Source organism: Balaenoptera ricei, chromosome 16 (assembly GCF_028023285.1).
Source record: "Balaenoptera ricei isolate mBalRic1 chromosome 16, mBalRic1.hap2, whole genome shotgun sequence".
Taxonomy (NCBI): domain Eukaryota; kingdom Metazoa; phylum Chordata; class Mammalia; order Artiodactyla; family Balaenopteridae; genus Balaenoptera; species Balaenoptera ricei.
The window spans coordinates 33,134,714-33,149,424 of NC_082654.1; the positions used below are offsets into that span (position 1 = coordinate 33,134,714).

General features: G+C 40.3%; 1 protein-coding gene across 1 annotated transcript in view; it reads right to left on the minus strand.

Annotated features, from left to right (window-relative positions):
* LOC132350200 (cytochrome P450 2C18-like) overlaps positions 1-11,251 on the minus strand; it is a 43,146-nt gene extending 31,895 nt beyond the window's left edge. The window contains 3 exon segments of the mRNA XM_059899128.1: positions 91-253; positions 6,858-7,003; positions 11,218-11,251. Of these exon segments, the coding sequence (XP_059755111.1) occupies positions 91-253; positions 6,858-7,003; positions 11,218-11,251 (343 nt within the window).
* Between the last annotated feature and the right edge of the window lie 3,460 nt (positions 11,252-14,711).

The window sequence follows — 14,711 nt, forward strand, 5'->3', positions numbered from 1 at the left end:
CCCAGCTCTGCTGGGGGGCTCTTCAAATTCCTCTTTTCCATCCTCCCCACCCTCACTACCAATGCTGAACATGTGCACATGCACATCTACCATGTCCTTTATTAACTCTTTGAGACACAGGGAGACTGCCTCTTCCAGGAAACTCTTCTCACAGATCAATCAGGGCTTCTTTCACTGCTTCATAACCATGCAACACAATGGTGGGCTTCAAGCCAAAATACCCAGTGAACACAGGGCCATACGCTTTTGAGAGCTGGGAAATGTAAAGAAAATGCAAATATTAGCAAAAGAAGTCACAATTTGGTCTATTTTGCTCATGATTAAGATTGTTATCAACATCATGTTGTTGATGTTTTTATTCTGCCACACATAACCTCAAACATTTCTGGATCTTATATATGTATGATGATAATTCAACATCCATTCATGATAAAAAAAAAAAAAACTCTCACCAAAGTGGTTGTAGAGGGAAAATATCTCAACACAATAAAGCAGAAGACCTAAATAGACATTTCTCCAAAGACAACATACAGATGGCCAACAGGCATATAAAAAAATGCTCAACATCACTACCTATTAGAGAAATGCAAATCAAAACCACGATGAGGTACCACCTCACACCAGTCAAAATGGTTGTCATCAAAAAGTCTACAAATAATAAATGCTGAAGAGGGTGTGCAGAAAAGGGAACCCTCCTACACTGGTTGCAGGAATGTAAATTGGTGCAGCCACTATGGAGAACAGTAGGGCGACTCCTTTAAAAACTAAAAATAGGTGCTTCCCTGGTGGCGCAGTGGTTGAGAATCTGCCTGCCAATGCAGGGGACACGGGTTCAAGCCCTGGTCTGGGAAGATCCCACATGCCGCGGAGCAACTATGCCCGTGAGCCACAACTACTGAGCCTGTGCGTCTGGAGCCTGTGTTCCTCAACAAGAGAGGCCGCGACAGTGAGAGGCCAGCGCACCGCGATGAAGAGTGGCCCCCACTTGCCGCAACTAGAGAAAGCCCTCGCACCAAAACGAAGACCCAACACACCCAAAAATAAATAAATAAATTTATTTGAAAAAAAAAAAAAAACTAAAAATAGAGTTATTATATGATCCAGCAATTCCATTCTTGGGTATTTACCCAGAAAAAAACAAAAACTCTAATTCGAAAAGATAATGCACCCCAATGTTCACAGCAGCACTATTTACAATAGCCAAGTCATGGAAGCAACCCAACTGGCTTAAAAAGATTTGGTGTATTTATACAATGGAATATTATTCAGCCATTAAAAAAAAAAGACCAATAAAAAAATAAATAGTTTTTTTAAAAAAGAATGAAATGTTGCCATTTGTAGCAACCTGGATGGGCCTAGAGGATAATATGCTTAGTGAAATAAGTCAGAGAAAGAAAAATACTACATCATATCACTTATATGTCAACTCTAAAAAATAATACAAATGAATTTATATACAAAAGAGAAAAAGACTCACAGCCATAGAAAACAAATGTATGGTTACTAAGGTGGGGGACAAATTAGGGGTATGGGATTAACAGATACAAACTAATATACATAAACTAGATAAGCAACAAGGATTTACTGTATAGCACGGGGAATTATACTCACTTTCTTGTAATAGGTCACCAGGAAGGAAGATGGCGGCGCCCAAATCGCGGTGCACTTCCCGAGGCGGTGGTTTGGTACCACAGGCGGGTCAAGAGTCTTCCCCTGGTACTGCGTGAGGCCAACTCGGGCGCTCGGGGGTTGCTGGAGGTGCCGAAGGCTCCGGGTCTGTTCAAGGAGTTCTTCCCCGAGAGGGGTACGAAGACAGGGCTCCCAGAGCTCTTGGACGGTGGTATGGCGAGCAACTTTCCCCAGACCATCTACTGCACCTTCGACCCAATGACTCGCTTCCTGTGGGGCATCTGCTGGCACTGTTGGGCCTGTTTCACTTCCACCGATTGGGCCACAAAGCGAGCGCGTCGGTGTGAGGTGCCACCGGGCGCCTAGGAGACCGGAGCGGCGGTACCTGGGCGCACAAGGCCCTGGACGCAAAGCCCGTGCAAAGCAACGTGCGCGCCGTGCACCGGGGGCTCTAGGCTGCTGATCACCAGCAGCTGCTCAGTAACGGGCGGACGCGGGGCAGCTGCGCGGTGCTGGACAGCTCGGCGTGGTATCAGAAGCAGCACCTGGGGGACTTCCTAGCGGCAGCGGGCGGCCACTTCCGCGCGGGCACGCTGCTGAACCGGCCCAGCGTGCAGACTCGGCTGAAGACCCCGGTGGCCTGAGTTTGGCCGAGTTTTTATACCAGGTGAACCCTGGAACAAGCGTCCTGGATAATACATGCTGCAAAGCAAACGCCGTTTCAGACGTTCCTCGAGGGTATCGGATGATAACGGAAGGCGGAGTCAGTACAAATCACAGGCAAGTAACGGATCCTGAGAGTGTTTTAGTTGTTGGACAACATATTCTTAAGAATGGACTTTCGTTACTTAAAATAGGAAAAAGGAATTTCTACATTATAAAATGGCTTCAGCTATGATGAAAAATCCTTCTGGTGGTTCAAATTTATCCATCATTCATTCTCAAGACATACGAACGTATAATCTTAGCTTATGCAAATCAAACAACAGAGAATGGAGTATACTCGAGGCCTCACAGCGTGAGTGATTTCAATATTTATATAAGTTGGTTCTGTTTGTGTAATAGTGGGATATTTTATTTCCTGGTCCTTAAACATTAAGGGCTACCACAGAAAGGCATGATTTCCGGGGTTAATCTCTTTTCATAATTATTCTCCATGAAAAACTAAATGCTATCTTTCCTATCCTGTCCTTCTTGTTCTTTTGAAGACAAGGAAGAACAATGAAGAAGAGGTAGTATAAGAAATTGTAGGGGGGGGACTTCCCTGGCGGTCCAGTGGTTAAGGCTTCGTGCTTACCCTGCAGGGGGCACAGGTTCCATCCCTGGTTGGGGAACTAAGATCCCACATGCCACGCGGCGTGGCCAAAAAAAAAAAAAGAAATTGTGGGTACTTTTATATCAGGTGAATATCTCACTGGATTTTTTTGTTGTTAAGGAAGCTAGTACAGTTCTCCTTTAAAAAGGAGAAAAGTTAGAGGAAGCCATATTTGACATTAGAAATTACGGTAGAAATAGTTTCCTTTGGAAAAAACAAAAGAACAAAAATCGTACTTGACTTTTCAGGAAGTTTCTAATTCAGTTTTCCAGCCCCTTGCCTGTGTTCCATAGAGTTAAATTTACTCACAGCCTTGTTTATTTGTTTTTTTTTTTTTTTTACTTAGTAAAAAAGGTATCAATGTTTTATAAATTTATAAGCTTTTAGTTTTCAAAGTTTCAAATTCTGCCCCCAGGCAGATTGCAACTTGAGATGAACTGAAAAGTTAAGTAACCAACAAGATAAAATAAAGGATAATCATATGAGTATATCAAAAGATAAAAGGGATAAAGAAATTTCAGGTCAAATTTAAAGTATTTGGAATCAAGATTTAGTTAAATTAAGCTCTACATTCACTAGGCAATTTGATCCTCCAGAAATGTTTCTAAAATCTGAAAAATCAAGGTAAAAGCACCCCTGTTTCCCCTGAGGATCAAGTGAAACACAAACACAAAATGGTTTACAATCAGATTTGTTCTAGAAAATCTTACAGGCAGCAAAGCATGGCTTTAGAGTTCAAATTCTAGCCATTTACTACCTGGGGATTACTTGGAGCAAGTCACTATCTTCATATGCAAAAATGGAGATGTAATAATGCTCGAGTCAATTAGGAAAAATCTAATAGAGAAAAAAAGTCATAAAACTTTCGTACAGTATAAGCTGTATTGCTATGTTCCAAAGTAGATTTAAATGTTAGAAAGCCATAGTTTATCCAAACCTTCGTCTGGGAGTAAAGTTAGGAAGAATTCATTTGTTGACAAACTTTAATGTCACTTCATAGCAGCAATTTTATTTACATAGTAAGAATGAACATACAGGTATCCATTATAAATGTCAGACATCATCTCTACATTTCAAAACTTTACTCAGTTTGAGGGCTAACAAAAGAAGTTTTTCTCTTTCCATACCTATCTTGCCTCTGTTCTTCTTTGTACAAGGTGTGTAGTACTAGCATGCGCATTACTGTAGCAGGTCACATTTTCAATTTGAAATTTGATGTGCTGGGGAAAGGTGCATGACGAGGTGTTTTCCCCCTTACAAATTCAAAAAGCTAGAATAGAACGGTCATCATCTGACCTACCTGAAATAAGTAAGTCACGGATTGCTACGATTTCAATAATGATGGCAGAGTAATTTTAAAGTGTGCTAACAAACATCTTGGAAGCATGTATTCTATGAAGATGGTACTACTAACAGATTCAAAGTAGTACCGTATCATATCAGAACGAACCTGGTTTTTTGTTTGAGATGAGTTGCTAAGCCTATTGTTTCTTAGTAAATGGGTACCGTTAGCTAAAGGTAACGGACATATCCATATTGTTCCTGCCAGTAGTCCTTCATAAATGTCATGACTTTAAAAATTTTAGTATCTACAAAATATAATTGATCTTCAAATTTATAATGTAATTCATGTCAAGAACCACCTGGAGAATTTTAGTAAAATGTTTATGTTCTAAACCTCACTCGCAACCCCCTGAAAGCCTTTAGGAGTATGTGTGTGTGTCCAGATGTTTTTCTTTAAATAATAAAGCTCCACATTATTTTCATTTAAAAAATATCTTGTGATAACATATAATGGAATATAATCTGCAAATAAAACCAAACTGAATCACTATGCTGTACACCTGAAACTAATGCAATATTGTAAATCAACTACACTTCAATAAAAATGTTTTAAAAGACTAAATATGATGGTGATTATTATATCTCCTCTGATGTGCCGGGCCATGGCCTGGGTACTTGGTACTCAGATTATTACTAATCATCATATCAAAACTTTGAGCTAGGGTTATTTACCCTGTTTTATAGATAAAGAGATTAAGGTTCAAAGGCTTTCCTGTTTATTTACAGTGTCTCACAGTTAATAAATAGAAGACCCCAATTTTTTTTTTTATTGAAGTATAGTTGATTTACTTCAACTATAATGGTGTGCCAATCTCTGCTGTACAGCACAGTGACTCAGTTTTACACACATATACTTGTTTTTAATATTCTTTTCCATTATGGTTTATCCCAGGAGATTGGATATAGTTCCCTGTGCTATATGGTAGGACCTTGTTATATATCCATTCTAAATGTAATACTTTGCATCTACCAACCCCAAACTCCCAGTCCATCCCTCTCCCTTCCCCCAGCTCCCCCTTGGCAACCACAAGGCTGATCTCTGTGTCTGTGAGTCTGTTTCCGTTTTGTAGATAGGTTCATTTGTGCCATATTTTAGATTCCACAAATAAGTGATAACATATGGTATTTGTCTTTCTCCTTCTGACTTACTTCACTTAGTATGATAATCTCTAGTTGCATTCACGTTGCTGCAGATGGCATTATTTTGTTCTTTTTTATGGCTGAGTAGTATTCCATTGTATATATGTACCACATCTTTACCCATTCATCTGTTGATGGACATTTAGGTTGTTTCCATGTTTTGGCTATTGTGAATAGTGCTGCTGTGAATATAGGGGTGCATGTATCTTTTTGAACTATAGTTTTGTCTGGGTATATGCCCAGGAATGGGATTGCCAGATCATATGGTAATTCTATTTTTAGTTTTCTGAGGAACCTCCGTACTGTTTTCCTTAGTAGCTGCACCAACTTACGTTCCTACCAACAGTGTAGGAGGGTTCTCTTTTCTCCACACCCTCTCCAGCATTTGTTATTTGTAGACTTTTTAATGATGGCCATTCTGACCGATGTGAGGTGGTACCTCATTGTAGTTTTGATTTGCACTTCTCTAATAATTGGTGATGTTGAGCATCTTTTCATGTGCCTACTGGCCATCTGTGTGTCTTTGGAGAATGTCTATTAAGGAGAAGACCCAAATTTCAACACTGCTTAGTTGCCCTCTGATGCCTAAGAAATTTTTCAGTCCCCAATGCCTACCTTGGAACCAATATCCAGTTGACTGCTTCAGAATCACCTGTAAAGCTCATCCCATAGGAATTCTGACTCAGTAGTGATAAATACTAGAAATCTATATTTTTTAAAACCACCGTAGATGATTCAAATGCCCAGCCCAGTTTAAGATCCTCTAGTATTACTAACAGAAAGAGAGCAAGCATCACAAAGGCAGTGCCAGGACATGAGCAGCTCATGGAAGAACAGTTTCTTCCATCCTGCATCATTCTTGGCCGCAGACAGCAGCTTTGTGCAGAATCCAAAAGGATTTTATTACCACCCAGCTGGCTCTGACTAATTACTTTTTTCTTTCATTCACTCATACTTGTCCTACTCCCAAGCTATTTCCTTAACATCAGGCATAATTTGCTTCTTCACAGAAGTTCAATTTTCATAGCTATTCTGAACAAAACACAGTTTATATAATAGATGACTTCTTGAATGAAATCTCTAATCACAAAACATTTCCCTTACCATTTACCTTCAGCCAAAAATCATAGCAAATTGTGGTGAAACAAAGGGAAGAAACACTTCAGTCTTTTGTCACGTTATTATTTTGATTCAACCATACAAAGACCTAAATGTTTCTCTACTCACAAAATGCATTCCACTATTATTAATGACAGACCAAAAGTAATACTCCAAGGGAGTGTTTGCCTTAAAATAATATCTTTTAATAATTTTATTTTAATATATTGTAATGTATTTTAATATATTTTGATAAAGATATTTTATTTAAAAGTAGATGTTCATTTACTTTCCCTTTGCAAGCCACTGGAGGAACATAAAACCTACTTACATTGGTTAAGGATTTGCTGATGTCCTTAACATCTAACTATAGGATATTTCCAAGAATTGGGAGAGGAGTGGGGCCAGTCGGGAGCTGCCCTTTCCCAGAGCTCTCTTTCCAGAGTGAGAGGAGAAGCAGACAGGAGAGACAGAGCACCAGGACCACAGCCGGATCCACTGGAACCTTCTCTTCTTACTCAGACAGCTGTGAACCTGAAATCTAAAGCTTTTATAACAGTCCCTGCTAATTCAGCTTGTGCCTCTCGTAAAGTGAACAATCAGCTAGGTCTACTTTAATTTCTCTTTTGAAGGAACTTTAGCCTTGTGATAATTAAAATATGGTGTTCTTTGCTCTTGCCCTTTTTTTCAGTGCCCCACCTGGGCATTCCAGTTTAAGAGGTCTGGGGTGGAGCCCAGGTACTGGTAATTTTTTTTAAACACTCCAGGTGGTTGACAACCAGTGAAGTAAATGATTTGATCAAAAAGTTGCTCAACATTCTGGATTCTCAGATTAGTAACCAGTTAAGAATGTATGACTTTGAGGGCAGTCCTTGTATATTAAAAAAAAAAGTTTATCCTTTAATGCTTTATCAAACACTAATATACTTTGTCCTTGAAAATGAAAACCTTTTGAAATTTTTTAGTGTACTGTACTAACATTATAGCTTCCCAAACATAAACCAGCTAACATAACTCATTCATTTTGAGGGTCCAAACATGTATCAAGTAAATAGCTAAGTAAATTTGCACACATTTTACCATTAAACTCTCCCCCTCCCCTCAGAAAAAACACTAGAAGAAGAAATTTTTAATTTTTATTTTTCAGATGGGGAAAGGGAAATTCAGAGAACAGGAGGTCTGGCCAGTGTCACACAGCTAATAAGTGACAAAACTGGCATTTGAAATAATATCCTCTAATGCCCATTGTGGTACACTGTGGCTTACACCACAGCTGCCTCAAGAACAATTTTAGGAAAACCAAACCAAACCCCCAAAACATTAGTTTCTCTGAGCGTACACCCCGTGAATGTCTACAGAATAACAAGTTTCACACTAGATAGATGTTCATTACTTGACTGTAAGGATAAAAGGGTCGTGGGTTCTCAAGACATAAAAGATAGCGATTCTCCCCCTCCATCACTGCAGAGGTGAAACTTGCTCATGTAACTAAGGGAAGGGCTAGTCTCAGGGGGCAGAGCTTGAGAAACCATGACTTCCCCCACCTCCCAGTCACCTCCAGATACATCTGCTTTGGTTGCTTTCTTTGTTCTGTCATTGTAAGAAATAATGGAATGAAGTATGCACAGCAAGGAAGGGAGATTTTGACAAAACAAAAGGTGTGGATTCAGTGGAAGATGGAAGACAAGGACTTCCATTGAACAGACTCATGGCCCAGAACCAATGCAACATGCAGACCTGAACAGGAAACAACACTTAGTGGTCATGAGGATCTAAATGTCACTGGAATTATCTACATTACTAGATCACTAATAGTAATGCTTATACAAAGACATATTCTGTGAAGATATCATCATATTTGGTTTTTTATTGAAGTATAGTTGATGTACAATATTATATGTTAAATACAAGTATAAAATACAGTGATTCACAATTTTTAAAGGTTATACTCCATTTATAGTTATTATAAAATATTGGCTGTATTCCCTGCGTTGGACAATATATCCTTGTAGCTTATTTTATACATAATAGTTTGTACCTCTTAATCCTGTACCTTTATATTACCTTACTCCTTCCCCCTCCCCTCTCCACCGGTAACCACTAGTTTGTTCTCTATATTTGTGAATCTGTTTCTCTTTTGTTATATTCACCAGTACAGGAGTAGGTACTTTTCCAGTAGAGTTTTAAGCTGTACTTGAGGGAAGCTTCTACGGAGTCCACAGAGTTCACTGGACATCCTCAGGGAAAAGAAAAATAGCCACCCTGTAAGCAGTTCTTATATTTTCCTATCAAGTGTTCCGATTCTCAGAGCTCTAAAATACTTTATGCTAAAACTGCTTATTTTTGTTTCTCTGCCTTCTTTGTATTTCCTTTTCAATTTCTAGCTTTTTAAGCTACATTATTCATTGTTTGATTCATTTTCACATGTTTGTCCTAAGTGTTCAGAAGTATTATATGGTATGAATTTTCTTCATGGAATAATATTATCTATATTCTACGTATTGTTGGTATATCTGTTGTTAGTATTTTAAAAGTATTGTGGAATATTGTTTTTGGTGCCTTCTTTGATCCAAAGACTTTTTTTTTTTTTTTTGGCCATGTGGCTTGTGGGACCTTAGTTCCCCGACCAGGGATTGAACCCAGGTCCACGGCAGTGAAAGCGCAGAATTTTAACCACTGGATCAGGGAAGTCCCCGATCCAAAGATTACTTAGGAGAGTTCTGAAATCTCCAAGCAGTTGTTTTACTTACTTCACACTTTGTTTTTAATTATCCTGAAATTGGATTACAGGAAATGATCTCCATTACACTATTTAATTTTTTTTAAGTTGAGGATCTTTTATAGTCCAAAATGGTGAATTTTCATTAACATTACATGGTCGTCTGTTATTAACATTTGTTCGACATTTTTAATTGTATCGCTCCTTCATTCTACATCGACCAGAGTTTTAACTGCCTGATGGGTCAGCAGAACATGATGTATGAATCTCCAGCGATGGCAAAGGATGGCTTTCTCCTTCCTTCCTTCATTCAAATGCTCATTCATGTATTCCTCTCACAAAAATACATGGAGCACTGGGCCCCTAATCCCAGTCAGGCCCTGCCCTGAGCACTGAGGACGTAGGGGCAAGTGAACACAGTTGTTAAGGAAGGGGTGTGACCCCGCATTGGCAATGGGAGGAAGATCTTTCCAGGCTGAGGGTACAGCATGCCTAGAGGATTGGATGGGCCTGCCGGGGCCACAGAGGGAGAAGTGTAAGTAGAGAAAAGAAAATGCCAAGGGCAGGGTGGAGGGTGTGTGAGTTTCCATTGCTTTGGTACTGCTCACTCAGCCCTCTGCAGGCATGGTCTGCCCAGTTACCTGTCACAGGAGTGATTCTGGGCAGAACCCAGCTCGGTGATCTCCACAGTGTGGTGTGGTCCAGCTGGCCACGGGAGCAGCTGTATAGGGGACTCTGCTTCAGGAGCCACTATGGAGGAACCACTTCCTGGTAGGGATGTGGACCTGGAGCAATCGTGGCAAATGCTGAAGAGTTTCCTGGCAGAATGCACTGACAGTGAGACACCCAGTCTCGCTGTCCCTGGATATCAGTGGGAGACGGTGGAGTGTGCTGGGATGGTTCAGGTGTTCATAACTCTCTTGATTTTAGGCAGAATTTTTCAGGTAGTCAAAGAATGGCTTTCTCTACAGGGAAACAAGGAATCTGCCAGTCAGCAGTTCAGCACAAGCTGTAGCAAAATGTAATGCTCCTGACAAGTTTCATCCTGTGAGGGAAGAGGATGCAAATGCAGAAAAGTCTGGTGACTTGGACTTGTTCAACCCTATGATGAGGAACATCATATGTGTTGTAATAAAACATGGGGGGAAAGAAAATCCTCACTATTCAGACCAAGAACGGTTGATATCTGTTCCTGAGGAAAAAAAAAAAAAGATCTAGCCTCTGGGAGATGAAACCAATTCTATCAAAAAAAGTGGAAAAAGCTAAATCACAATTAAAACTACTGTGGGCGACTGCAAAGAAGGCTCAAGGTCTCCACTGTGAGCCTGAGTGTAGAGTCCAGTCATGTCTCTGCAGGATGCTCCAAAGTCAAATGCATATTCAGACATTCAAAATAGCAAGAACAATCTATCCTACACCCACATGGCTAAAAAAGAGAAGAAAAAGCCCACCTGACAGATCATCATGAAGGTGTCCAGACTGAAGAATCTTCAATCAAATGGGCAGATCAACATCCTGAGGAGGGAGGAAATGAAATGACTGAGCTTTAACAGAGACAAGAAGAAGAGCAACTTAGAATGACCTGTCATGGCAGATCGTGACTTGGCAGCAAGAAATGGGAAGTTCTGAAGCAAATGACCTAATGATGCATGAAAATAATGAGCTCAAGACCTACAGGAAACAATTCAAAGATCTCAAAAAAAAAGCTGGCAAGGATCGTTTCTTCTTCACAGAGGCAGCCTGTCTGTGGAACTAAAACCTCAGGAGAGTTTTGGAGGGAACTGAATGAAACTTCATCATCTACAGAGAAGAGGTTGCAAACCTGAGACAAAGAAAAACCCTGTGATTAAACTTGAGCTCCTAGAAGTGGTTCCTTGGACATCTGATGATCCCAAAGGAGCATTTGGCAAGGACCATTTGCTCCCCAATCTCTGTGCATGGGTGCTGCTTCCCTTTCCTCAGACCCTCCCCCTGAGTGCCAGGCTGACCTCCCCCTGCAGCTCCATTCCCCAACCCATGTTTACTGTGAGTCTAAGGGGGGAGCTCCTGGCAAGAGGATATTCACCACCACCCCAGGAAGCCTGAATACACCCCTCTGAATCAGATCCTACCAAGGGGTTTTTGTCTGCCTTTTTGTCCACCATGGCCTGGCTTTTTTCCCTGGACACTGCCATTCTGAAATTTGAAGTGTGTTACCTGTGGCTTCCCTCATGACACTAGTCATAAAAATCCTAATACACTGGTAGACTTTTCTGTCACTGAGTTTCTTATTTTCCTCAAAATATTTTGGAACTATGCATGTATTTATTTTTAGAATACAAAGCTCACTTTTGGCAAGTGGTTTTACTTTCTTTCATCCTGATACTAATATTTCAGGATCGATTCAGTTTAAGTCATTCCCATTATATCATACATCTAGAAATAACAAGCAGTAGATATTTCTTTGATGAGTCAGTTCATTTTTGTTTAAACAATACAATATCTGTGAGCAGTTTAATCCACAAAGGCACTTGAAATTTAAAAATACTTTTCTCTGTTAATGTTTCTATCTACCAGTGTTACAAGAAAGAGCTGAAAATTGCTTCTTGGTCTCAATAAATTATGGTTGAATTTTTAAATGACTAGTGTGTGGTGACTGAGTGGAGAGGGCAGTCTGTGGAGTGGGAGTCCAGCAGGACTGGACCCATCCATGTCTAGTGCCCTCTGGCTGTGTGGAGCTCTGGAAGGGGCTGCACTAACTGCAGATGTTCCATGAAGAGGGAGGTAGACTCAGGCTATCACTTCTTGCCTCTGCCCCAACTCACCAGGAGACCCGGTGGCCACTGGGGACCCTCAAACTCTTCACTGCAAAGATGGACCTATCCCAATATAATTCCCTCTTCAGAATGGTGTCTTTAGGCTTCATGTGCTGATGTCCTCCGTGGGATCTTGCCCCAAGAGCTTGGGTGGGGGCCTTGGTACTGGAGGACGAGGTATGGAGGCAGCTCTGCCCAGTAGCAGGGCTGACACAGAGTCAGGTGTATCCCCAGGGCTGGCACGTGGACGGGTGTGGAAGCAGAGCACACAACTGAAGTCTCAGGTATTTGGGCAAAGTGTCTTGAGTCTCAGGCCCAGGCCAGTCCCATGCTACAATCAATAGCCCTGAGTCTGGTCCAGAGCCACAAACACTCAGGGCAGAGCAGCTGTCATAGTCTTAAGGGGACACAGATCCTTTGTGTCAGCCATCATGAGGCTGGAGAAATCGCATGCCCCCTGCCCACCACCAAGTCTCAGGTTCTCCATCTGTACCTGGGTCCAACATTAGGAACTGCCTACGGTGATCCTGGGGAGCTTCCAATATGAGTAGAGTCTTTGAATCAGGATAAACATGTTGCCCAGACCTGTTCCCATTTCTCATCCTGAAGCAGCAGTGGTGGTGCTGTTGAGCAAGAGGGGCCCTTTCATTTCTGTTCAGTGGTGTGATGGGAGAGTTTCACTTTCTCATGAAAGTGGGCTAGCTAATCTATCTCACCTTCTCACAGATAACAATGATTCAGTCTGGGCAAGTTTTTCATAAGAAAACAGTTCACAGAACACGTTCCGAGGGCCACCCAAATCAAATAGATCCTAGAAGGGATTACTTGAGAAAAAGGAACTGCAAGGAGTGAGATCTCTTAAGAGTGCAGCTTTTCATCTGAGGACAGGCCCCAAGATGCACTAGGTATCAAAATTCACGCAAATGACACAGGATCAAATAGAATATCTAAAAAGTCATGTTGGTCAAAGAAATTGATTTTATAATCAAAACTAACCCCACAAAGTCAGCTTTGAGTTCAAGGGGCTTTCTTCATGAATTCTATCACATTGAAGGAAGAACCAACATCAAAGTTATACCAGCCTTTTCAGAAAGTAGAGGAAGGAAGAACACTTTCTGATGTTTTGTAGAAACCAATTATTACCCTGACACCAAACCTGGGAAAGACATCACTCAGAAATAGAATTACACACCAATATGGTTGTGATCATGCTCACGTTGTCTTAACAAAATATATTGATCCAGCAACAAGCATAATATCATGACCAAGAGGCATTTATCAACAGGAATGCAATATAACCTTTAAAATAAAACACAAATTTTAAGTCCACTCTTGTTAACTAAGCAAAAAAGATAGAACAAAAATTCACCTCAGTAGATTTGGGGAAATTTGGAAGAAAATCATTACCATCATTATGGAGAAACCCCCCAGCAAAATTGGAATAGAGGGAAAGTTCCTCCATTGATAAAGTACATCTGTAAAGAGTCTTGAGTTAGCACTATCTTCATGAGTGAAACATGGAAACATTTCCCCACACTGTGGAGAACAAGGCAAGCACTCATCACCTCTACTCAACATTAGATAGTGGATTTAGTAAGTGAAGTATGGCAAAAAAAAAAAAAAAGAAAACAGAAAAGAACATTGAAAAGGAAGAAGTAAAATTTTCCTTCTTCACAAAAGATATGAATTTATAGGTAGAAAACCTGAATTTGTTTGTAAAAACTACATACATTAAAGTGTACCTGGTTTTTCCCTCCTAATAAACACTTTACTTGTTTCACTAAAAAAATTAAAATGAAAATAAAAAAAATAAGACGTACCTGGGATTTGTTTTAATCAGGTATGGTAAGACACGTAGACACAGAAATGGTGGTCACGAAGGAAGAAATTGTTGCCACAGCTCCCTAGAAACAGGAGGTACAGCACACCAGGCAGGGCCACATGTGGACGCTCCCTGGTCGGTCAGGAGGCAGAGGGGGGTGAAGGGAAAGCATGGGCGAAAGCCTTTATCCTGGTTTTCGTGGGAAGGAATGAGCAAGACAGGGTAGGTATGATTAGTAAGCTTAAGATTAGCTGTTTGAATAATTTCAGCAGGCTCCAGGGTGTAGGTACTGCCCCTTGCTGCCACGAAACTGGCAAACGATGTTATTACACACAGGTATATGAATTTCAAGGAAGGGAAAAATTAATCTATAGAAATAGAAAAGTATTGTTTTAGGACAATTATGGACATTGATGGACTGGATCGGACATAAGGAGACTTACAGGGGTAGTTATAATGTTTTATATTTTGATCAGATGGTTGTTACATGGGTGTTAGCATTGATCAAAACTCATCAAATTGTACAGTTAAGATATGTACAATCCCCTGTTGCTAAATTTCACCTCAATAAAAAAGAAATTATGTTTCTATATTGTATTTTTTAGGTATGCTGACATACGACATTATATTAGTTTCCGGTGTACAACATAATGATTTGGTATTTGTATATATTGCAAAATGATCACCACAATAAGTCTAGTTAACATCCGTCCCCATACATAGTTACAGAATTTTTTTCCCCATAATGAAAACTTAAAGACTTACTCTCTTAGCAGCTTTCAGATATGCAATACAGTATTATTATTATTTTTTAAAATAATTTTATTTATTTTTGGCTGCGTTGGGTCT